Below are 24,779 nucleotides of genomic sequence, written 5' to 3' on the forward strand. Positions count from 1 at the left end.
TTGTAATAGTTATATTTCAAACTCAGATTCACTCCATTCTCCTAACAATCAGGTGAAATAGATACTATCATCACATCCTCAAACGAGGATCATTAACAGCCTCCTTTACAAATTGAGGAAACAGAGGCACGGAGAAGTTAGGTAATTGGCCCAAGATCTCACCTAGCTAGTAAATTGCAGTTAGAATTCGAGCCCATGTGTGTAAAATCCTGGCTCTCCCAACATCTTTATACAAACATTTTTGCAAACTTATTTGGTTATTTATTTAGGTTACATTATTAGAAGCGGGCACACTGAGTCAAGAAGTTTAATTTTTTAGAATATAAAAGCTCCAAATGCCATTATGAAAATTTGAATTATTTTACATTACCATCAAAAAGGCATGAGAATGTTTCCATCCACACATGATGGCTGACACTGAGTAGCAGCAAAATTTATGTTTTTCTCCAACCTAGCCAACAAAATATGTTTTATTGCTACTGTTTTAACTGGCAGTTTAGCACTCAAAAGCTTGTAAAAGGTTCTCCAAAACTTCTTCACAGTCTTCCCTTCGCCGACGGAGGGCGCTGGCCACGACGCACCTCTCAACGAAGGTCCTAATCAGCTTCCCAGGCTCACTGCGCATGCGCTTATCATGCCCTAGTTGTCCAGCTGTGTGCCTGATCGATGTTTTCTCCGCCGAGCTTGGCGACCAATTCTAAGCCAGGCGGGTACTGCGGAAAAGAGTAGTGTTTTCTGTAAATTCAGAACGCCCCTGGGTTTCTGGGACGAGGGGTTCTGAAGTGAGTCTGGAGGGTCGGGCGGCGCGTCGGGCAGCCCACGAGGGCGGGGCGGCGGGGCGGGGCTCGCCGGGTCTTGGGCGTCGGTCGCCGGTGGGGCCCGAAGAGGGCGCGGAGCCCCTGACAGGACAGGTACGAAGGCGGTAATTCTGCCTGCTGTCTGCTGTCCGCCCTCCACATGTTCGTGAGGTTCTCGCATTGGGCTGTGGGTTCGGCGCTGGCCTAGGGCGCTGCACAGAGCCGGGTGTGTGACGGGGACAGGCAGGGTTGGGCCGCGGCAGGGGTGGGTGCCCGCTGTGGTCTGGATGTTTGAACCCAGGCTCGACCTACCCCTGAGCTCTTCAGCCTGGTGTTCGACCTGGGCCAAAGTGCCTGTGCCTCAAAGTTCCTCCAGAACTGCAAGGGTCCTCCTCTTTTCTCGGGAGCGTCTGAGGCATCCCTGAACCCATACCAAGCCACAGGTTTCCTGTGGGCACATGGTTGAGGAATTTGTCTCAAACGGGGGAAAAATTAGAGGACTCAAGCATCAGGGTCTACATATGGGTTTGGTGTGTGTGAACCCCCTCTACGGGGGTCCGCCTTAACTGTTGGCGTGATGACTCTTGAAAAGTCATCTTGCACATCTCCCGATTTCAGGCAGAACCACAGACAGGTAAATCACACAGACGAGGAACTGCTGTTTTTAAAGACACAGAGATTTAGAAACTTACCCTCATTTATTGCAGTGAAGACAGCAGCAAGCCTTTACTGACCGTTTGCTACTCTGGTATACTTAAAGTACTGAGAGTCCAAGAGCTGTTAGGTAGAGGTTGACATTCTTTGCCTGGTATATTGCCAGAGCCTGAGCTGCGGGATGTTAAAAGAGATAATAACTTCATTACTACTGTTATTTTTTAAACCCATTTTTGCTCAAATGTGTTAAGAAAATTCCTGGTTAAAGTTTTCTCTACTTCAAACTATTTCAGAACCTTCAGTATGCTAGTGATATTTACTGTGAATTTCCATCTGGGGGTATATATGGAGAGTTTCCCAGAGTTTACTGGGAAATACTATTTTTCTTGGGTTATACCTCTGTTTAATGTTTGGTACAGTTTGGGAAATGCAGTATCTGAATTAGAAATTCACTGGAAGGGGCAGTACAAGCCAGTGCTTTTCTAACTTTTATGATGCAGACATTTAATGGGGTCTTGTTAAAATACAGATTCCATGGGTTATGCATTTCTAAAAAGTTTCCAGGTAATGATAATGCTACTATTTTGTGGACCACACTCTGAGAAGCAAGGGTGTAAATTACTGGATTAACAGTTAGAGATCATTTTCTGCTTCCTGTCCTTAAGAACAAACTGCTGCCTTGGGTGAGTCACTTCATCGGTCCAGGCCTTAAAATAGGAGTCTGAACCGGGAGATCTCTAAGGCTCCTTTCAGATCTAACATGCTATTACTCCAGTTCTACTTGTGATAGTGAATTCTGTATAAAGTATTTTATTGTCAGTTTACCAAATTTTGTAATTTGGCTTAAACATTTCTAATAGGAATTAACTAGATAGAAAGCTTCCGATTTTATTATTGGGATAGCACAATAAAAATGTTCTTCAGGTTACTAAAACACATCTCTGCAACTTCCATCCTATTGATTTTAGGTTATCTCTTAGAATAATAAAAAAAAAAAGTAATCCCTCTAAAAAGCTGACTCAAAAAATATCAGTGACAGCTATTTCTATCTCTTTTTCTTGGGGAGGAGTTAAGGGGATTGAATTCAGGGGCACCTGGCCACTGAGCCATATCCCTAGCTTTATTTTGTATTTTACTTAGAGACAGGGTCTCACTGAATTGCTTAGTGCCTTGCTTTTGCTGAGGCTGGCTTTGAACTTGCGATCCTCCTGCCTCAGCCTCCTGAGCTGCTGCAATTACAGGCGGCGCACTGTGCCCAGCAATTTCTACCTTTTTTTTTTTTAATTCAAAATGAACTGTCTTTAATTTTTCCATCATGTTTAAGAACTTTCTTTTGTAAATTTTTCCTTATTCTGCATGTATTGGGGCTTTAGCCTGACTTTGAAGGATGGGTGTGGCTTGCAAGACCAGAGGAATCATTCTAAACTGACAGTGGTGCAGAGATGAGACTGCATACGTCAAATTCAGGATTGTTTGATTAATGGGAAAGAAATGGGATGGCAGTGAAAGATGTTGAGAAGATGAATATGTGGACAGAGCAGTCTTTTAGAGGATATATTTGTCTTACTGTTGTATATAAAGTAGTTGGAAATGAGAAAGGAAAGAAGAGGAGTCAGGCTTCACATTATCAATAATAGATGTAGATTGATGATTACAATGATGCCTTTTTATGTATAACAGATTACAGAATTTTTCATGGGCATGATCTCATTTGATTGAATAATCCTTTGAATTAGGCAGAGCAACAGATGAGGCACCAAAAAGAATAAATTATTTGCCTTAATTTTCAAAACTACTAAATAGCAGACCAAAGGAAGAAAGGAGAAAGGAAGGATGCAGGAGGTAATACTAAGGAAGAATTGATAAGTTAGGCTTGACTGGATGGAGGGTACAAAGAAGTTTCTAGGGAGGAGTCAAAATAGTTGGGAGAATCATAATAACATTGATGGCTGCCACTTTAGGTTTTGCTCTGCCAGCTCTGTCATTGCTAGTGGCTTTCTGGAGTTACAAGTGGGTGAGATTATAGTAGATAATTCCAGGTTGCTTGCCCTATCTGTAGTTACTAGGTGTTTCTGGGGGTAACTTGGGATATTTGTCCCATATGAAGGAAAATGGAAACTGGGTCCTCATTGTCCCTGAAGAGATAAAGAGATAAGAGACTGAGAGATTGCCTGATTCAAATGTATCTTCACGTCTTTGCCATCTTAGAGTTTCTTAGAGATTCTGACTTAATATCATTTTCCTTTCAAAGTTTAGGCTGGTACTGGTTGAGCGTGGATGATGGACAGTTTAGGTGTACAGTGTGACCTCCCCAAGCTCCTTTATATCTTCTAGGGGCTTCACTGCAGAAGAGCAAGGGCCCTTGCTGCCCTTAGAGCCTAATTTCCCAGAATCTGTACATCACCTAGATCCTTCTTTATGGTTCTTTTACCCTGGAAGCATACAAGATTGAGATTTAGTGTCATGATCAAATTCCATAGGACCTGGGGCTATCAGTGCAGTTTTAGCTTATTAGGCTCCTATCTGGAGAGGAAAGAGCTGTACCTACTGTGGTGGTGGTGATGGTGTGTGTTAGAGACAGAGACACAGATATCTCCCCTTCCCTCCATGGTTGTCTTTTAGGGTAGTGTTACTCTCTGGGAAAACTAGAGCCAATTTATTTATCTAGAGCCTGGTGTTGGTATGAGCTTCTATTCTACAGTGAGTGCCTTCTCTGCAAAGCACTGTGTTCAGTGCTTAGATCCTGGGATGGGTAAAATTCTGTGTCTTGGATGAATTCATAATAGGATAAAGCATATAATATTTTAAATAAAATTTGGTATAGTCCAAAGTGCTATGTAAGGTATGTCCAAGGTGCTGTTGTGAGGGCAGAGGAGGAAATGACTAACTACATGGAGAAGGTAGGAGAGTCTTCAGGAATGAGATGATTACCAAGTTGAGTCTTGAAGGATAAGGAGGGAGAATGGTTCTGGTAATATTTTTAATTTTGCAGAGGTGTAAGGGAAAAGTTAAGTAGATTCAAGTGACTGGAACTTAAGAGCATTTGGGGATCAAAGGAGAGGTGATTGGTTTGACTGGATTCATGATGAAGCCAGATTTTTATTAGTCTATAGTGCTGTGCTAAGAAGATTCAATTTTGTGGGCAGGGAAGCCACTGAAGGTTTTTAGACAGGGAGTGACATGTTTGCATTTTGGGAAGCCATCTGTGGAAATTGAATGAAGGGTTGAAATCAGGATCAGGGATATTGGGAGGCTCTTGTAATAACATGGATGTAATATAGGACTAAACTCAGGATTAAGTCAGTGGAACTGGAGAGAAGGGGGACAAATCTGAGGGAAACAGCAGAGACAGAATTAACTGAGTTAACTGAGTAATGAATGACTAATTGGTTGTTGAGAACAAGAAAGAGTTGTTGAGGATGACGCAGTTTTCTATTTTTGGTGGATAGTGGTGCCAGTAGCGAAGAGGGAATATAGAAGAGGAACCTTCTTTGAGGTGGAAGATATCAAGCCTGTTTTGGGTCATGTTGAACTTGAATGGTGTTTGGTATTTAGCTGACAGGTAGTGATATGGGTTTGAGGTTCAGCAGAGACTTTCTGCCTCGGAGTGGTGGTGGGTGTAGGTGGAAGTTGAAGTTGTGGGGATGGGTGAACTCTCACAGCCACATTTATGGAAGGATGGAAAGGACAAAAATGAGAGGGATTGGTGTTCAAGGTAAGAAAGAATATTGCCCAGGAAGCTAGGAAAGGAGAAAATTCCAGAGTAGTGGTTAGCAGTTTTGGCTGCTTCAGAGAGGTCAAGTAGGATGTGCTTAGGAAATTAACTTTGAGTTTAAGTAGTAAGGAGATTGTAGTCACTAGAACTCTTTTAAGTGTGAACAACATCAGTAGAGTGGTAGGGCTGGAGCCAGATTGCAGTGGATTGCAGTGTAGATGAGAACTGAGAATAGGGAGTACATACATACTCACTTTCAGTAGTCCCTTCAGGCAGGGAAGGGAAGAATAGAGATGGTGGTGGCTTGCACAGGAGGTGACAAGGATTATATTCAGTTTTTCCTAGAATAGTATTGCCTAAACTAGAAGAACATGGTCTTCTGATGATGTGTTAGAGCTAGTAGAAGGAGTGTTACTGAAGGCACTAGAGGAGATGATTGTTAAATCAGGTCCTTAGAGTGGAGGGGTTGGCTGGAAAAGAGAGGTACATGATTTCCATTGAAGAGAAATGATGGAAGAAAAGATAGAATTTACATTGAAAGAGGCAATGATGAATGCAGATATATCTAATTTGCAAAGGAATTCTTACCTAGTAGGCTCAGTTTTCTTTCTCAACACGTTTATTTACTAAGGGATAAGGGCACTTGTATGAGGTCCATCAGGAATAGGGACTTGAAAGTGGAAGAAGTAGCTTGAAAGAACTGTTCAGAGGAAAGAGAAAGAAAATAGAATTGAGATAAGCTCCAATAGTGCAGAATACCCTTTGGACTGAAATTCCACATTTATAGGCCTCTCCTCCTCTTTCCTCATAATAAAGGCTATCATATATTGAGTGTATTATATATCAGGCACTTTTTTCAGTGCTTCTCAGGCACTCTCATTTGCTTTTTACAATGATACCCTAGAAAAAGGTATTGTTATAACCCTATATTACAGAAAGGGAAATTGAGGCATGGAAGATTACTTAGACTTGGCAGTACTTATGATTGTCAGACCTTTCTCTGCAGAAATGAAATTTCTTCTTTGAGGCATCCAAGGCAGAAATTTAATTCCAATTCCTGTTTTCTGGACCTTGAGGCTGCTAAGAGCCAGTCTCTGAGCATGATAGAGGCATGAATGGGCAGGGCATTGGTCAGTGTTGCTGCCAGCTTTTTGTAAGTATGTAGGGGAACTCTGAAATCCCCGAGTTATTTCAACAGCATTCCGATTAGAAAGACAAGTGACTGACAGTGATTTGTCAAGTATTGCAGGCTGATACACCTGAGACAGTAAATAAGAAGAGAGAACTTATTCCCATCCCATCACCCAGAAAAAGATTTTTTTCCTACCATTCACTTATGGAACTAGGCAGACCTACAACATTATATAATAACATAATGATTATTAACTCACCTTATGTGTTTTCCTAGTTAGTGTGATAGATAGGATTTGCAAGTAACATACACACCTGACTTGAGTGAAAGGGGAGAATGGTGGACTAGCATGGATAGAAGAGAAATTGTCTTACCTTTTTCTGCTGCAGCCACTGGAGCATCATCTCTGTGTCCTTCCTCTGGAGGTTGCCATGGATACGCCTTTGCATGGTATTTGAGATTGATTTCTAATACGATCAGATGATGACGTGGGTTTAAAAAGGGAAAGACCGAGTGATCTGCTTCTGGGGAGTGGCCGATGAGCTGCTCAAACAGTAGAGCCCAGCACATCCAGTAGAGCCCAGCACAGCTGAGGTGGCTGTGGCTTTGTTGGCTGCTTTGGCTTTTGCTGAAGTTGTGAAATGGTGCATCTCTCTCTTTAGAGCGCAGGCTCAGGGTTCCCTGTCTGCAGGGTCCTAGTGCCAGGAACCTGCTACTTGATTCAGGGGGAGAAACCACCAGGAACTTCAAAACTGGCTAAGTTCTGCTCTCATTGGGGGAGGGGGTGTTACTGTTTTTGAGCATAGGGCTGAAAATCTCTTGCTTTTCTGCAGAGCTTCTATATTGAAGTTTAATTAGGTGTACTGTGTAGCTTTCCTTCCTGACTCTTGGAGGTAAGCCTGAAAATCCTTGGGCCTTTCTCAGGGAAAGGAATACTTTGGGAATGGGATAGCTACATTCAGATTAGGAGTGGGCTTCAGGCATTTCCGGGGATAATAAAGAACTGAAAAGGCAGGGAAGTCTATTTAGGGAAGTCCTCTATTGTATGAGATCTATAAGGTAGATAAAGGAGTGGGACTGAGTAACAAAAGGCTCTGAAAGCTAATTGTCCTGGGTTTCTAGAATCCAGTTTTAGTCCCCCACCCTCTATTCTCCTCACAGTAAGCAGTCCCTTTCCCATTCTGACTTCCGAGGGGCTAACATCCACACTTTTTTTTTTTTGTTGTTGTTACTAGTGCTTTTAGATATATACAGTTTTGCCCTGCTATCAGACTGCCTGGGTTTCAAGCCATCTCCTCCAGGATTGGGATCAAAGAAAGTAGATAGTGAATTAGTCCGGGATCAAGTGAGACAAGAGTAGATCAAGGTAACAAGGGATGCTGGGGTGCCAGTAAAAGCAAGGTAGAAATTATTCCGGCCAGTTAGAAATGGGCAAGTTGTTCACTTCAGAGCTTCAGTTCTGTCACCTATAGAGTGGAGATAATGGAGTCTGTTTGGGCTTTTGGTTTGATTGTTTTGAGATAATGAATACATTGACATGTAGTTGTAAGAAACTACAGAGAGATTGCACATACCCTTATTAGTTTCTCCTGATGGTTTTCATCTTGCAAAACTGTAGTACAGCATCACAGCCAGGCCATTGACATTAACACCAAATTCTGAAGTGTCATCACTACAAGGGTCCCTCAGGCTATCTTTTTATAATCTCACCCTACCCTGCATTCTACTAACCTTAGTCTGTAACTACTAGCAATCTCACAGTTCATATTTGAAGGAGGTAGTGAAATATAAGTATGTTAGTGTACATATTTAAATTTGCCCAGAGAAAGCCTGAGAACAAGACTTATTTTCTCTCATCTAATATGCTCAGTTTCCTTTCCCATTTCCCCAGTTCTGTTAATATTGTAGTCTTAATTGCTACGTTTTTACTCAAGCTTGAAAACTCCCAATTTCTTTATTCATTTACTAGTTTTTACATTCATCATCTATCCATTTTTTCCTTGCAACATCTGAGTTTCTATCATGTGTAAGTCATCATTATTGCAACACATACAGTTGCAATAATGAAGATAATATCTACAATTTATTGAGCACATATTTTGTGCTAAATTCTTTAATTAAGTCTTATTCCATACAACATTGCTATGAGGTAGCATTATTTCCTCCTTTTTGCAAGTCAGATAACTGGGACTCAGAAAATTAAATAGCTTGCCCAGGTGAGGAAATACGGGAATCAAAGCTGTATCCAGGTCTGTCTCCAGAGCTCAGGCCTGTTGTCTCTTTCCTTGTGTCTGATCCATCACAGAGCCTTTTCAGGGTTCTTTTGGTACTATATTTCAATTGGCCCCTTCTTCTCTCTTATGATATTTATTCAGATCCCACCAACAAGGTTCATTATTGCAACAGCCTCCTTACTGTAATCCTCTCTTTGCCAAGTTGCGCCTGCCTCCACTATATCCTGCATAAGCCATCAGTTTGATTTTTCCTTAAATAGTTTCACTATGCCACTCTACTGCTCAGGAGTAAGACCAGCTTCCTGTTGTTATTGGATCCAATCCATCCATCTCTGCCTGATGTTATACTCCCTGCCTATCTATACTTACCTCCTGGTACATCTCTGTGTTTATGTATTCAATAAATATTTGACTCTAGGAGCTAAGGATGATCGTATCATAAAAAAGAGAAGTTGTAGGCTCTGCTTCAGAAGGCTTATTGTTTGATAGACTCATCTAGAATTCTTCACTTCAGCTAAGCTAGTCTTCTTTTAATATTTCAAGCAGAATTATTTCAGTCTCTACTCATGCTTTGTTCACAGCTTACAGTGCTTTGTAGGCCTTTCCTTTCCACATAGCCAGCCCATACACACACATACACACACACACACACACACACACACACAAAGTACTCCCCAAATCTCATATGTACCTCTTTTCTTTCTAGTTCACTTTTATCTGCAGTTTCTTATAATATTTATTATTTGTGCATTTAATTTTAAGGTTTATATACCATCTAGTATCCTGGCAGGTAATAATTCTTCATACTTCTGCAGTTTTGGTACTTTTTACAAAATACTTTTGTGCACTTAATCTTTTTTTTTAATATTTATTTTTTACTTATAGGTGGACACAGTGTCTTTTTTTTACTTTATGTGGTGCTAAGAACCGAACCCAATGCCTCACACATGCTAGACGAGTGCTCCACCTCTAAGCCACAACCCCAACCCATGGCACTTAATTTTAATCCATATAACACTAATGTAGGTATGGCATATATTTCCATTATATAATGGAATAAAAGCTCCCAATAAACTATATATAGATGTGTTATGAGGCTGTTCTTAGATCTGGGTGCTTCCAACTTTAAAAAAAATATATATTTTATTTAGTTGTCAGTGGACCTTTATTTATTTATATGTGATGCTGAGAATTGAACCCAGTGCCTCACACATGCTAGGCAAGCACTCTACCACTGAGCTACAACTCCAGCCCCTGCTTCCAACTTTTTGAAGGCAGCATGGTCTGAAGAATGTACATGGCCTTGGAAGCCTAGATATGTATATGGGAACAGTGAAAGGCAGTAGAAAGCACAGAGGGCTCTGGGTCAGATTTTGGTTCCACTTCTGATCTTCTGTTTAACTTCAGGGAATTTGCTTAATTCTCTAAATCTGTTTCCTTATCAGTATCATCCCTGGTCTACCTCTCTGTGGGGTCATTGCCATGTCCAACTATGATGATGATAATGTTCTTAACTAACTTTATTATTATTTTTTGGGGGGTACCAGGGATTGAACTCGGGGGCACTGGACCACTGAACCACATCCCAACCCTATTTTGTATTTTATTTAGAGATAGGGTCTCACTAAGTTGCTTAGCATCTCAGTTTTGCTGAGGCTGGTTTTGAACTGGTGATCCTCCTGCCTCAGCTTTCTGAGCTCCTGGGATTTCAGGTGTGCGCCACTGCCCCTAGCCCTTAACTAACTTTTATTGACCACTTATTAAATACCAGCCACTGTCCTAAAAATTTTAAGTGGATTTTCTCAGCTAATCCTCACAATACCTCTCTGAAATAGATTCTTTGATTGTTTCCACTTGACAGATGCAGAAAAAGAGGCACAAAGATGCTAAATAACGAGACCAAGCTTGGTATGGTGCATACCTGTAATCCCAGTAACTTTGGAGCTCGAGGCAGGAAAATTCTGGAGGCCAGCCTGGGTAACTGTCTCAAAATAAAAAGAAAAGGGCTATGGATGTAACTCAGTAGAGTGCTCCTGGGTTCAATCCCCAGTACTATTAAAAAAAAATTAAAGTAACTACACCAAATTTATGATATAACCAGGAAAGCAACCTGAGTCCAAAAACAGTATACTTAACCATGTATCTATAAAATGTTTGAAGGTGCTCTGTAGACATAAGTACTGTAAACATGTGTGGTCCACACTGTTGGGGCCTGCCTGGCTTTCCCCACCTGTGTAATAGTGACTGAAGGAAGGTGGTAACATGGAGATTTTTCAAGGAAGGAGAGAGATGGTTTCCTAGGGGTCTGGTCAGGATTGAAGATATGGAGAGGTGTTTGAGGGACCTGTTTCTTTCTCTTAGCTATCATTCTGTTGTTGAGCTATCTGGTCTATATTTGAGAGTGGCGTAGGGGAAGTTACTGTTCTGCCAGTGAAGGAAGATAAGTATCCCTAAGCCCAGGGTATCTAGGTCCATATTGCAGCCAGGGGAGCCATAGATTAGATGAGACTCTTTATTTTGTCTGTGTGGAGGCTTTAGGTAGCTGACCATTTTAAAATGTTAATTGATGCTTGTGAGCCTGCTGAGGTCTCATAGTCCAGGGGCAGGAGGGAAAGTGATAGTGAGGGGATACAGGCTAGGAGGAATTGTCAAGACTGCTTCCAACTCTAAGATAGTATATTCTAGAGGTGAATGCTGAGAGTCTGTGGGTGAGCCTGTCTGGTTCCTTGCCTCTCTTGTCTGGCCTAGGTGAAGCAGGGGAGCACTAGGACCCAGAGGCTTGCACTGTTCCTGACAAGTCTAGAGCAGCACTAGCGCAGAGTGAGACTCATCAGCTGGCAAGCAGGATTCGGTATCTCTGGGTTCAGGAATCCTCAGGCAGCAGAGGGGACTTGTTCCTCAGCCCCCATCACTGCCTCCACCTCTACCCCGGTAGGTGGTAGGCAGCTGAGTGAGGCCCATGGACTGGGGAGAGCTGTGCTTGACGGTTCCTGTGTCAGTCCATGAGGGCCCAGCGCCCTGACCCTCCTGCCTAGGTTTCTGCTTTTTTTCCTCTGTCTTTGGCCAGCTGGGGGAGGGAGTAGAGGCCTGGTGAGCAGCATGGCCCAGAGCAAGAGGCATGTGTATAACCGGGTAAGTGGCCCTAATCTGGGATGGGCCCTGGGAGGGCTTCTGGAAAAGGCCTGGGTGTCTGTGGACATCATTGCTGTGGGGGCTGGGAGATAGGCTGGAACTCAGCTGGAGGCACCCACAGACTGTTTCTAAGGAGCCCTTGAAGCCTGATGGTGGCAGACTACACAGGCTTACCTAGAGTGGGGCCCTAATGGTTACTGGCAAGGCCTAACCTCTGACTCTACCTGGTACCCAGGTTAGGGGTTCCTGAGGGGGACCAGACTACCTTGGAGACTCAGAATGTGGTTGATGGGTCAGAAAGGCCTTAAAGTGAGGCCCTTCTTTAGAACTGCTTTGTTGTTTGTCACTTGCTTTCTCTTTCTTCTGTCTCAGATTGAATCTGTACCCACTGTTGTGTCCTCCTGGTTCTGAGAGGCTTGTTGGGAGGTGCGGGGAGTCTCTGAGTTTGAGTCTGCCTTGATGTCACTGGCAGTTTCCTTTGTTATGAGATACACCTTGTTGTCCTTGGGGTCCTGAATCCCTTGGGAGCTCTGTCCCTGTCTTCCTGGATAAGCTCTCTGGGGAAGGGAGTTAGAGAGTGACAGGCTGGGAAGTATCCTGATTCTTCTTGGATTCTGGCAGGGCTGTGTTCTGAAGCCAAGTGGTGGGTATCAGAAGAGAGCCCCGTGGAATCTTCAGGACTATGGTGTAATTTCTTGCCTCATGATATCTTTTGTTACAAGGCACCTGGTTCATGGAGCTGCTATTGCTAAAAATGGCTTAGGTGTGATTTTCTTCTAAACCATAGGCCAATTTGGGACCTAATTTAATGTTGTGTCTTGTCATCACGGGTATGTCAGAAGCTGAGAGCTTCCCAAGGACAGTATCTTAGTCTATTTCTTTGCTTTGCCCATCTGTGCCCATAAATCCATTTGAACCACTAGGCAGAGTCTGAACACAGAATGAGGGACAAATTTGAGGTACGTTATTTACTTGGCCTATATTTTTCTTTTCATAACAAGATAGCATGGGGAAAGGATCTCCAGAGCTTAGGGTAGAGAGTAGACAACAGAATGCAGGCCATGAAGAAGGAAGTTGGATGGTTGAATGGGTTGCAGGTGAGGCATCAGAAGTTTCATAGTGGGTATGTGGATGGGAGTGAGAGGAATCAGATCAGGAAGAAGTGGTATGACCTGGGGTCCTGAAAAGAGACACAGTTATGTGCCTCTGAAGGGGAGAGACCTGAGAGAGCCATTTGAATTCCAGAAGTGATGGAAGTGGAGAGGGAAGCAGGCTTCTATAGGGTCACCCACTCAACTTGGGCTCCTGAGTCAGGGCATTGGTTATAGGGAGCCTGGTCTAAACTGAGTGATTTGCTTGAGCTTAATTCCTCTGTGCAGGGGCAGTGCTCTTGAGAAAGTAATCATGTGGTGACACTCACAGATCTATCAATGAATTCTGATTTTATAAATTTTAAATATAAACTAAAAATTCTAACAGATTCCAGAAGAATTTGGCTAACTCTTAGACATATCACTGACATTTTCAGAAGGGAAGTTTGGGGGCTAACCTCACCCCGAGAATGGAGCTCAAGAGAAAATTGTTTGTTGTTGTTGTTTGTTTGTTTTTAGTCCAGGATCTTGGCTGGGGCATTTCTTATGCATTAGGATGCCACCTTGGTCTGAGGCCTCTAACTCTGTGTGTGCCTTTTTTTTCAGACGCCCAGTGGCAGCAGGATGAGTGCAGAGGCAAGTGCCCGGCCTCTTTGGGTAGGATCCCGTGTGGAGGTGATTGGAAAAGGCCACCGAGGCACTGTGGCCTATGTTGGAGCCACACTCTTTGCCACTGGCAAATGGGTAGGCGTTATCCTGGATGAAGCAAAGGGCAAAAATGATGGAACTGTCCAAGGAAGGAAGTATTTCACTTGTGATGAAGGACATGGCATTTTTGTGCGGCAATCCCAGGTACTCCATCTGTGTGTGTGTGTGTGTGTGTGTGTGTGTGTGCGTGTGCATGCGAGCGCACATGCACACATGCGCATGCATACATGCACATATATCTGTTGCATGTGCACTTGGTGTGGGCATAAGCCTCTGTTGGGAGAATGGGAAGTAATAGTGGAGGGAAGATTGGTGACCCGTCCTTAGGAAACTTGCCCTATACTGTGGCTTGTTTGGGGACTGGGGAGGGGCCCATATTACAGTTATTCTTGGTCTGACTGTATTGAGTCTTCTGTGGTTTCAGATCCAGGTATTTGAAGATGGAGCAGATACTACTTCCCCAGAGACTCCTGATTCTTCTGCATCAAAAGTCCTCAAAAGAGGTAACAACCACCCACTTAAGCTGCCTCCTCATATCCAGAAGTCCCAGCTCTTTTCCTCTTTAACAAGGGGCCATAGTGAATACTGAAATTTTTCCATCACTACCATATTTCCTTGTTATATCTCCCCCTACCCCACCATGATATTCTCTGACCCAGCTCTATATACAAACACATGCTTTGTTTCTGTTTGCTTTCTACAGAGGGAGCTGAGACAGCTGCAAAGACTAGCAAACTGGTGAGTGGTTTGGGGGTGTGAGTAGAGAGTAGTATAGAGAAAGAGGGAGGGAGACCCAATCCTAGGCAGGTAGAAGCAATAGGTGAATTAGAACTGCAGCTTTCTAGTCTCTTCAACCTCCCTGGGAAGGAAGCTTTGTGGGTATGGGTTGCTACATTTGACTAGAGTAAAAGTGATAGCAGGGGAAAACTATTAGGTTCCAGAAGTACAGAGTCAAATGGAATTGAGCTAGTGGCTATAGAAAGGACAGATCTGACCTGTAGTGTAGCTAATTTCCTACCTTTTGGTACACAGAGATGCCAAGATCTAAAGCATTTAAGAGTAGGATAAGGTAGAAGATAGAGGGAGAAGGAGTTGTCCTATTTATAAGAGGCAGTAAAGTGCCAGGTCCTCTGCCATTTACTTTCAGCTATGGACAGAAGGGTCCTTCCTAGCTCCCCTCTGCCATTCTGCAGAGTGTTGTGGGTCCACCCACCTCTCTATGGAGTGGAACTCTAGCTTCTCTAGGACAGGGTGTGCATATCCTGGAAGCTCATCCTTGAGGGAACCCCTCTTCTCACCTAAGGCTTGATGTTGATCTGAGTCCACCTACCCCTTGCCTGTGTGTGCCTGATTGGTATTAATGCCTATACCCAGAATGTCTGGCCAGCTAGCACAATGTGATGTCTATTCTCTAACTTTGCCCTTTCTTACTCCTCATGCAGCGGGGACTGAAGCCTAAGAAGGTGGTGTGTTTACTGTTTGTGCCTGAGTGGGTGGGGGCCATGAGCCCACTCTCCTGCTGTCCTGCATGTCCTTGGGCTGCTGCATGCATGTGTGTGTAAACTTGAGGCTGGGATGGCCAGAGGAAATGGCAGCCTTGGCTTCCAGAGTTCCTTTGAGGGGTGCAAGGACATCAGGCGCAGTATCTGGGCCCAAGCAAACATTCATTAGGGATGATTTCTCGCTGCCCCAGAGTCCTAGTTAGAAATTCTGAGCATTTGACTTTAAATAATAGCAGCATAAAATAGTTTATTGGCTTACAGTAGGTTCTTAGCCAAATTCAGGGGTGGTAGGAGGTTAGATTGGAAGAATAGGGCTGGGAAAAGTACCAGATAAATAGTTGTGCAAGGGAATGGGATTGTAGAGAATAGAGCACAGGAAGAGCAGTTGGAAAGCCTAGTCTTTATGGACCTTCCCGCTGATGTGTTGTGCCATGAATACCGACCCCAATCTGCCCCATCAATCTTTCTCTGTCTCTTCCTTCCTCTGGGGTGTGCCTAAAGCCCCACCCCTTGCAGGAGCTGAACTGTGTAACTTCTTTCCCCTCCACCAATTTTTAAACACTTAAATTGATGCCATGACCTCTTCCTCACACTAGCTCCTGCCTTGGGCCTGTGCCCAAGCTATGACCTGCACGTGCCTGAGTGTATATATTGTGCTGGATATAAAATGCTGTGATTTCCTTGTCACCAAACTGCCTCAGGCCTTTCTGATATTGCATGGAGCACTACTGGATCAAGGCAATGGGAAAGGAAAGGAAAACATCTCCTTTCTGACTCCTGGTGGGTGATGGGTCTTGCTATGGAGTCTCGCTTTGGAGTCTTGCTATGGTGGAGACCACATACTGGTACTTGTTTTGGGTCCTGGGTCCTGACTTCAGGTGGAAATGGGGATATAAGGAAAATAATATTTTAAAGGATGCTGGACCCATACTAGGATCAGAGAGACTTGGCTTTGTCCCTTGGTTATTGTCTCCTGATTGGGGGACCATTTTATCTCAGTCCCCTAAATAGAGAAGGGCATGAAACTGAGATCTAAGGAAGATTCTGGCTGTAACCTAACATGACTCTGGCAAGGGGCTAAGCATTGCCAAATCCTGGGAAGATGTGGCAAAGCCTTACCTAGACAGCCTGTACTAGGCTATAGTACCTTCTTTCCTCATAGTGGAAGGTATCAATCAAATAGTTGTGTGCCTCTTCTGTCTCCCACCCCACTCCCAGTCATCAGCCTCAGTGGTTCTCTCAAGGCAGGTTACTTAGTCAGGGTCCTTGCTTTCACTGCATGTGAAAGAACTAGAGATAGAACAAAAAAGTGCTTTAACGGGGAGGAGAGAGGAGAACACAAATGCTTTCACAAAATACCTAACCTTTCTGGAAAGCCCTTCAGAGAAAGGCTTTAACCTGACTACAACCAAGGGACCATTGGAAAGGAGCCCAACACTGTCATTAGAGCTGCTGCTGCCCACATGGAATGTCACCTAGAGCTCTTTAATCATTCTATGTGCTCCTCAGAGCTTAAGACCAGTTCTGGAGGAGTGCTCTAGGTGTGTGTTCCTGGGAAACAAGGGTGTTGCCAGTATGTATAAGAGAAGTAGACTCAATGGAGTAGTCAAGGGAGCAGAGTGCAATTTTGAGAGACTCATGGAGAAGAGAGGCCCTCTGTCCCTGTCCACTGATGCCCTGGCTCCATAAAGTGCCATTTCTGGTATGGCCTCTGGCTTAGCGTTTTGGAGTAAGCCCTCTGGGGTGGAAGAGGGAGGGAAGGGCGGAGCCAGAACCTGTTCTTTGGGAGAAGCAGCAAGGCAGGCTCTGCGCAGGACTGTGTCCAGTCATGAGGAGAAGGAGGAGCCTGCAGGGCCCCGGGTGGTTGCTAGGTGACGGTGAAAAAGTGGCTCCACCCCCATGGAGCAGAGGAGGGTGGGTGCATGACGTCAGGTGGAGCTGGTGCTGCGGCCACTGAGGCTGCCATCAGCCTAAGCTGGCGAATTGGGCCAGGCGCTGCTCTGGTGCCTGCTGGAGCCTGGTTGTCCTACTGCGCACCTTCAGGGGCCTCTGTGTCTCAGCAGCAGCCATTTGGAGGCTAGGAAGCTGCCGGCTGGGGAAGCTAAGGCTGCATTGTTGGGATTTGATGCACTAATCTCCTGTCTCCGCCGCCTTTCCCTCTGTTTGGTCTCTTTCCCTCCCTCCCTCCCTCCCTTCGTCTGTCCTTCCTCCCTGTGTTTGTCTATCCTCCTCTGTCCCTCCTTCTCTTTCCTCTCCTTGCTTTCTTTGGTTTTCTGCAATGATGAGACAGGCACCGACAGCCCGAAAGGTACTCTTGCTTGCTCTGGTCCTGCTACCGGGTTGCCAGGGTGATGATGGCAGCAGGCAGCTGGGGTGGGGGTGGCGGCTGATTGACTTAATCTGTCTACCTGGTTGGGGGAAGAGGGTGAAGAAGAGGGAGGCAGAGGTGAGGTGTGTGTCACCACCGGGCCCCACCCCTGGGCATTTGCTTCTTACCCTGCCTGCTTTTGGCACTGACAGTCTGTGTTCCAGGCCTTGTACCCAGTGGCCTCACAGGCTTGGGCTTCATGTAGCCTCTACTACAAACAATCTTTGGGAGAGTTTCCTGTGGTAGAAGCTAGAGAAGTAGACCCAGGTGTCTTGGTGCCTACTTACCTTCTCAGCCTTTGCTAGAATGACTCTTGGTTATTCTCCCAGTATCTCCTCTCCCGAGGGGTTTGTTTCAGGGGGCCTTAACAGGGCAGAATGGGGGCCTAGAATAGTTTTTGACCCACAGCTTTGGAAGCTTAGTCCAGGGTAAGAGGGGTAGGGATAGGCTCCTTAGGCTCAGAGTCTCTTGGAAACAGGGCCCAAGCCAAATGTTACCTTCTTTGCCAAAGCAGTGAGACGCTGAGCAGCAAGAATACCCATTGGTGTTAATCACCCATTTACAACTTTGCAATAGCCCAAAGGGTTTCTGGATTTGGTTTAGGACAGTAGTTTCCCTGTGCTGCTGCCTACCCCCACCTTTCTCTGTGCAGCTGGGTGGGGTTACTTTGCTGAGCTCTGGGCTTCTGCTAATGCAATATTCATAGTCCTGACACCTGAGCCCTCTGCCTTAGGGACATGGACTGCTGCAGGGTCTGGTCCTGGGGAGCGGGGGAGGGAAGACAGCAATGTTGTTCTGCCTTAGAGATCTGATCTCTTACTTTTGAGCTTATATCACTCTTGTCATAGTGTGTGTATGGCGGGAGGGTGGCAGGGTTGGGTTCCTAGGGAATCCTCTATAGAGTCTAGCAGTTGAAGAAAGAGCCTGACCTGGGAAAGTCCTTGCAGTGATGTTTGGGCGGGGCTTCTGACTGGGCTGGAGTGGGAGAGATTGTGCACAGAAGGACTAGTCTCTGGAGACTTTCTCACCAGCTACTGCCTTTGGTCTCCTGTGGCTCAACCTAGGACACAGGGACCTCTGGGATTTCAGGGTGTCTGAAGGGGTGAGGCCTGCAAGGGTTGGGCAAAACTGGGAGCAGGAACCAAGAGGAATAGGAATTTTGGGTTTCTGGAATTTCTATGATTCACTGGAGGGAGAAGGGGATGGGATGGGGGTGGTGGCTAACTGTAGCCCCATTCCTATTACTTTTCTGCTCTCATTGCTGTCACTTTGCTGTCTGTCTTTCTGCCATTATCCTTTCTTTCCTGACCACTTCTCTGGCTCCTGTTGCCTGTCCAGACCACAACTCGGCGGCCCAAGGTGAGAACAAATAGGCCTCCGTGCAAGCCAATGCTGAGTGTGCACAAATGTTTCAGGCATGTGCATGTTTGTGGGCATGTGTACTAGCAAGTGAATTTTGATCACAAAGTATCATGGGTTCTCTTTGAGGGGGGAGAAGGGCCTGGGGTTGGTGACAGGCCTCCCCTGGGAAAATGACTTCCAGCTCTTAGAAGGTCCTCTGAGCCAGAAAATTGAGTACAAAGGAGAAGTGAAGGGGTTGTGGTTAATCAGGACAGGCTTTCTTTAATAAGGTAACTTTGGCCAGTTTTGAGGGGAGGAATCAGAAGAGAAGTGAAGAACTTGACAGTATAAAATGTCGGAGGAAGGAGATGTGTCTCTGAAAGCCTTTGCTCGGGAGTGTTCGTGGTAGCATGTGGTTTCTGAGTGTCATCCCACTAGGGGAAGTTTGGGGAGAGTACTGGGAAGGCTTGTCTGTTCCTGGGCTTGGGGCTTCAGGATGGCTCCTGAGTTTTCTGCCCTTACAGGGACCGGGTAATGTTACCTGATCAGAACCCATTTGTCTTAGGGGATTACAGAAGGGTTAGCTTATGTACTTTGTTTCAAGGAGGAATCTAGGGCTATAATTTTCACTTTGGTTCTTTTACTTGTAGGCTATCCTGGCATAGACCAAGGGAGTGCAATTTAGCTTGACTTCTAAAGAGTTGGGAGGTCCTAAGAAGGGTAGAGAGCCTGAAACCCCCACTTTTAGCCCAGCCCTCTCTGGGAACATGAATATCAGAACAAATTCTAATCTGTTCTTTCTCTCTGGGAATGACATTGAGGCACCCCCACCTTGGGGAAATTGGGCACAGACCCAGAGCAAGGATGGGACTGGGAGTATTCAGAAATTGCTAGAATGATCCCAAGTGGGTCACAGAGGAGAGTTCTAGGGAGTAAGAGCTACTGCTATAAAGGGTAGTGCCAGAGCTGGGAGGAATGTGGGGTTAGTGCCAAAGGAGGAACCATATAATCTCATATTTTCCCCCATCCTTTCCTCCCTCCTTCCTCCCTCTGTCCATTGTCAATGTTGCTTTCTGACTGTGTCGTTTTCCCTCTCCCCTTCACTGTGTCTCTGTTCTCATTGTGCTTTCATACTCTGTCTTTTCCCTTCTTTGTCTCCAAACCTTGCCATATTCTCACATGCTGTCTCTCTCCCTTTCACTGCCCCCATCCTCTGTTCTCTTTCTGGCCTGCCACTGCTCTCTCTGAATAGCCCACTCGCCCAGCCAGTACTGGGGTGGCTGGGGCCAGTAGCTCTTTGGGCCCCTCTGGCTCAGCATCAGCAGGTGAGCTAAGCAGCAGTGAGCCCAGCACCCCGGCTCAGACTCCACTGGCAGCACCCATCATCCCCACACCAGCCCTCACCTCTCCTGGAGCAGCTCCCCCACTTCCTTCCCCATCCAAGGTAAGGACTAGCATTGGGGTAAAGGAGAATCAAGATACCAAGGGGTCTGTGATTCCTGGCTGGGTCTTAGAAATTTCCTGGGGTTGGGGAAGACCTAGCTTGGATCAGAAAGAGTGGGAACATAGTGTATGAGGTATCTTGTTATTGCCAAGAAGCTATCTTTTCCTTTCTTTTCGATTTTCTTTCTTTCCTTTTTTTTTTGGGGGGGGGAGGCAGGAATTGAAATTGAACACAGGTCCTTGTACATATAAGGCAAGCACTCTATCACAGAAGTATATCCCATCCTCCTGCCCTTTTTTCACACTTTTCTGGTATGTATAGTACCATGGTTTCCTCTCCAATGCTTGTATGCCACTTGCTTTTGACTCTGGGATTAGGGTTATGTTTGCACACATTTTCATCTTCTCTGTTCCAGCTCAGTCTCAGGGGAGGCAGGGTGGGCTATGTATAGATAGCAGTACCTTTTCTTGGCAGGAGGAAGAGGGATTGAGGGCCCAGGTACGGGACCTGGAGGAGAAACTGGAGACCCTGCGGCTAAAGCGGGCAGAAGATAAGGCAAAGCTGAAAGAACTGGAGAAACATAAGATCCAGCTGGAGCAGGTGCAGGAATGGAAGAGCAAAATGCAGGAGCAGCAGGCAGACTTGCAGCGGCGCCTCAAGGAGGCACGGAAGGTGGGAATCAGGATGGAGGGGATGGCTGGGGAGGCTGAGGGACCCAAGGAGGTGAATTAGAAACAGGACTGGAACTACAACCTGGAGTACCTTGTGAGAAAGAACAACATAGGGCATTTGTTTCCTCCTGCCCCCACCTCCCTTTCCCCCTCCTTAGGAAGCCAAGGAGGCACTAGAGGCAAAGGAACGCTATATGGAGGAAATGGCCGACACTGCTGATGCCATTGAGATGGCCACTCTGGACAAGGAAATGGCTGAAGAACGGGCTGAGTCCCTGCAGCAGGAGGTTGAAGCACTGAAGGAGCGTGTGGATGAGCTCACCACAGACTTGGAGATACTAAAGGCTGAGATTGAAGAAAAGGGTAAGGAGATACTAAAGGCTAAGATTGAAGAAAAAGGGTAAGGTGCCAGGAGCTGCGGGGCCCAAGTAGTGGGGTGAGACCAGGCCTGAACATATTAATGATCTTCCCCAGGCTCAGATGGGGCTGCATCCAGTTACCAGCTCAAACAGCTTGAGGAACAAAATGCCCGCCTAAAGGATGCCTTGGTGAGGTAGGCTTCTCAATTCTTGGCTCTGGCCTTCACTCTCCTGCCTCTGACTGTGTTAAAGCACCTCTTGCAGATCACTCTGACACATGTTCTCCTCTCTCTCTTTCCTACAGGATGCGGGATCTTTCTTCCTCAGAGAAGCAGGAACATGTGAAGCTCCAGAAGCTCATGGAAAAGAAAAACCAAGAGCTGGAGATTGTGCGGCAACAGCGAGAGCGCCTGCAGGAGGAGCTGAGCCAGGCAGAGAGCACCATTGATGAGCTCAAGGAGCAGGTCTGTGAAACCCAGCCCTTGCCCAGAATCCCCTTACCTTATTCTTCTGTTGCCACTTCCCCTTTCTAGTCACCTTCTGATAGTGATTTTCCCGGCTCCTTCCCCATAACACAGGTGGATGCTGCTCTGGGTGCTGAGGAGATGGTGGAGATGCTGACTGATCGGAACCTGAATCTGGAAGAGAAAGTGCGGGAGTTGAGGGAGACTGTAGGGGACTTGGTAAGAGAAGAGCAGATTCCTGACCCTGATGGAGGGTATTTGTAAGGGACTTGCTGAGAGAGAGAGATTGACACATGACCCCTGACCTTTGAACAGGGTGTGTGGTAAGATGACCTGTCCTGCATCTTCTACTCTAACCCTGTTTTTGCTTTCCCCCAACTACTTATTGTATTCCAGGAAGCAATGAATGAGATGAATGATGAGCTCCAGGAGAATGCACGAGAGACAGAACTAGAGCTGCGGGAGCAGCTGGACATGGCAGGTGCCCGGGTTCGTGAGGCCCAGAAGCGTGTAGAGGCAGCCCAGGAAACAGTTGCAGACTACCAACAAACCATCAAAAAATATCGCCAACTGACTGCTCACCTACAGGTGCCTGCCTAAGTCTTGTTCTCCTACCATCACCCTAGGTTACCTTGACCCCACTGTCCCTCACTCTTTCTGCTCCTAGGATGTGAATCGGGAACTGACAAACCAGCAGGAAGCATCTGTAGAGAGACAGCAGCAGCCACCTCCTGAGACTTTTGACTTCAAAATCAAGTTTGCTGAGACTAAAGCCCATGCCAAGGTCAGGAAAGTGGGTGGCTTGAGAGCCAGGTGTTAGGGAGCCGAGCCTAGGCATGACTGTGGGCTAGCCTGGTTTGGGCTTTGTGCTTCAGAATCCTGGGGGAGCGGGGTTCCTTGTGTGGTTGTTTAGAAGACTACTGGCTTGGGCTTAACTTAAAAGCAAGGGACCTGGTAAAGCAAGGCTTAATGATTTTTAGACTCTAGATGAGAGTCCAACTCCCTGTCTATTTCACAGGCAATTGAAATGGAGTTGAGACAGATGGAGGTCGCCCAGGCCAATCGACACATGTCTCTGCTGACAGCCTTCATGCCTGACAGCTTCCTTCGGCCAGGTGGGGATCATGACTGCGTTCTGGTGCTGCTGCTCATGCCTCGTCTCATTTGTAAGGTATGGCCAGTTAGTCATATGTACAATAAAAATCTTTTGGACTTGCTAAGAGCCAAGCATTGAGGATGCCAAGTTCAGATAGCAAAAATGTAGTAGAGGAACACAGACAACAAAGTCACAGGTGAACATATACAGTTGATCTCCTTATCTTTAGATTCCACATCTGTGAACTCAAACAACTGCAGATAAAAAATATTTGGGAAAAAAATTGCATCTGTACTGTACATGTACAGACTTTTTTTCTTCTCATTATTCCCTGAAAAATACAATATAAAAACTATTTACATAGAATTGACATCGCATTAGGTGTTGTAAATAATCTAGAGATGATTTGAACTATAGAGGAGGATGTACATAGATTAGATGCAAATACTGTCCCATTTAATGAGAGAGATTTAAGCATCCGTGGATTATTGTATTTGTGGGGATTTTTAAAGCCAATCCCCTATAGATACAAAGGATGGATATATTATAGATTCTGTGTTATGAAGGAGAGGTAGGGTATTTGAGAAAGCCCAGTTGAGGATCTGATTTAGATGAGGCAGGTTGTGACTTGAGGGAATAACATTTAAGCTAAGAGCCAGAGGTGGCTAGGAGCTAAAGAGGGGGATAATTGGCATTTTAGGTGGAAAGAGATCAGGAGCAGCAGCTTTAAGTCAGCTTGGTCCCACTGCCCTTTAATTCTTATATCCTAAAATCCTCACAAGCACCAATATTCACATCATTACCCTCTCCCCAGTGAGACTTCCAGCCTATTTAAGAACTAGTTCTGCTTTCCTATGTGTGTCCATGCTCCCCACATAGTTCCTAAGCTGTATCCTGTATTCCTGAGTGTGTGTTCTCCATCCCCTGCTCTGAGTTCCAGGTCCTTGGTCTTCTTCCCATAGGCAGAGCTGATCCGGAAGCAGGCCCAGGAGAAGTTTGAACTAAGTGAGAATTGTTCAGAGAGGCCTGGGCTTCGGGGAGCTGCAGGTGAGCAGCTCAGCTTTGCTGCTGGACTGGTATATTCGCTGAGTCTGCTGCAGGCTACACTACACCGATATGAACAGTAAGTGGCTCCTGATTCCTGCTCCAGGACCATGGGTCCAGGAATGACAGGAACTGAGATTGCTTGGAAGACTTTGGTCTCACAGAGCCCTTCTCTGGTCTGTAGTGCCCTCTCTCAGTGCAACGTGGATGTGTATAAGAAGGTGGGCAGCCTCTATCCTGAGATGAGTGCCCATGAGCGCTCCTTAGATTTCCTCATTGAACTGCTGCACAAGGATCAGCTGGATGAGACTGTCAATGTGGAGCCTCTCACAAAGGCCATCAAGTACTACCAGGTCTGTAGAAAATATGCAGGCTTGGGGCAGGAGGGAGGGAAGCTTTCTCCAAATGGGAACCATTGCCAGTGTATTCAGGGTTATATGTCCCAGGCTGGCTGCTTAGGGCTCAATTTGCTCTTAGTTGAACTTGCTTTATGATGCAGCTGCCTGAGGGTTTTGAATTCTCCTACCTCTTGAGACTTCTATAATGACCAGGGCTCAGATAATAGTCTGGGAAGAACTTCCCCCACTTTCACTTGTTAAAGGCTATTTCTGTCATCTTTCTCCAGCACCTGTACAGCATCCATCTTGCCGAACAGCCCGAGGAAAGTACCATGCAGCTGGCCGACCACATTAAGGTGAAGTGTGTGGGTCAGTGGTTGAGCCTCCTATAGGGCTCAGAAGTGGAGGATCAGATCAAGAGATCAGGCCCCAGTGGGTGTCAAATAAGATTGGGACAAGGTCACCAAAGCCAGATCAGGGAAGACAGAGGACTCACTTACATATGGGGGTCATTAGAGGATGGGGGCTTCCTAGAGATGATGATGGGGCAAAAAAACTCCTGTTAAAGCTGATAACCACTTGTTTCTCTCCTCACAGTTTACGCAGAGTGCCCTGGACTGCATGAGCGTGGAGGTGGGGAGGCTGCGTGCCTTCTTGCAGGTGAGGACACATCTAGATCTGTGTGAGCT

General features: G+C 45.8%; 1 protein-coding gene across 8 annotated transcripts in view; it reads left to right on the plus strand.

The window, feature by feature from the left end:
- Nucleotides 1-802: 802 nt before the first annotated feature.
- The window catches only part of DCTN1 (dynactin subunit 1), a 30,520-nt gene continuing 6,543 nt past the window's right edge, over nt 803-24,779 (plus strand). For 2 of the 8 annotated variants that reach the window (XM_081264438.1, XM_081264439.1), the window contains exons 1-18: nt 828-911; nt 13,362-13,607; nt 13,888-13,966; nt 14,167-14,201; nt 18,672-18,692; nt 19,927-20,118; nt 20,593-20,790; nt 20,948-21,152; nt 21,264-21,342; nt 21,453-21,612; nt 21,727-21,831; nt 22,009-22,200; nt 22,280-22,396; nt 22,631-22,783; nt 23,671-23,831; nt 23,937-24,105; nt 24,378-24,446; nt 24,688-24,750. In XM_081264438.1, coding sequence (XP_081120564.1) covers nt 13,380-13,607; nt 13,888-13,966; nt 14,167-14,201; nt 18,672-18,692; nt 19,927-20,118; nt 20,593-20,790; nt 20,948-21,152; nt 21,264-21,342; nt 21,453-21,612; nt 21,727-21,831; nt 22,009-22,200; nt 22,280-22,396; nt 22,631-22,783; nt 23,671-23,831; nt 23,937-24,105; nt 24,378-24,446; nt 24,688-24,750 — 2,226 coding nt within the window. In that variant the 5' untranslated portion in view covers nt 828-911; nt 13,362-13,379. Of the gene's footprint in view, nt 1,024-13,361; nt 13,608-13,887; nt 13,967-14,166; nt 14,202-17,255; nt 17,274-18,671; nt 18,693-19,926; nt 20,119-20,592; nt 20,791-20,947; nt 21,153-21,263; nt 21,343-21,452; nt 21,613-21,726; nt 21,832-22,008; nt 22,201-22,279; nt 22,397-22,630; nt 22,784-23,670; nt 23,832-23,936; nt 24,106-24,377; nt 24,447-24,687; nt 24,751-24,779 lie in introns of all 8 variants that reach the window. The other 6 variants (XM_081264440.1, XM_081264441.1, XM_081264443.1 and 3 more) reach the window with 5 other exon arrangements.

The sequence above is a fragment of the Spermophilus citellus genome, assembly GCF_964194105.1.
Source record: "Spermophilus citellus genome assembly, chromosome: 13".
Classification (NCBI taxonomy): domain Eukaryota; kingdom Metazoa; phylum Chordata; class Mammalia; order Rodentia; family Sciuridae; genus Spermophilus; species Spermophilus citellus.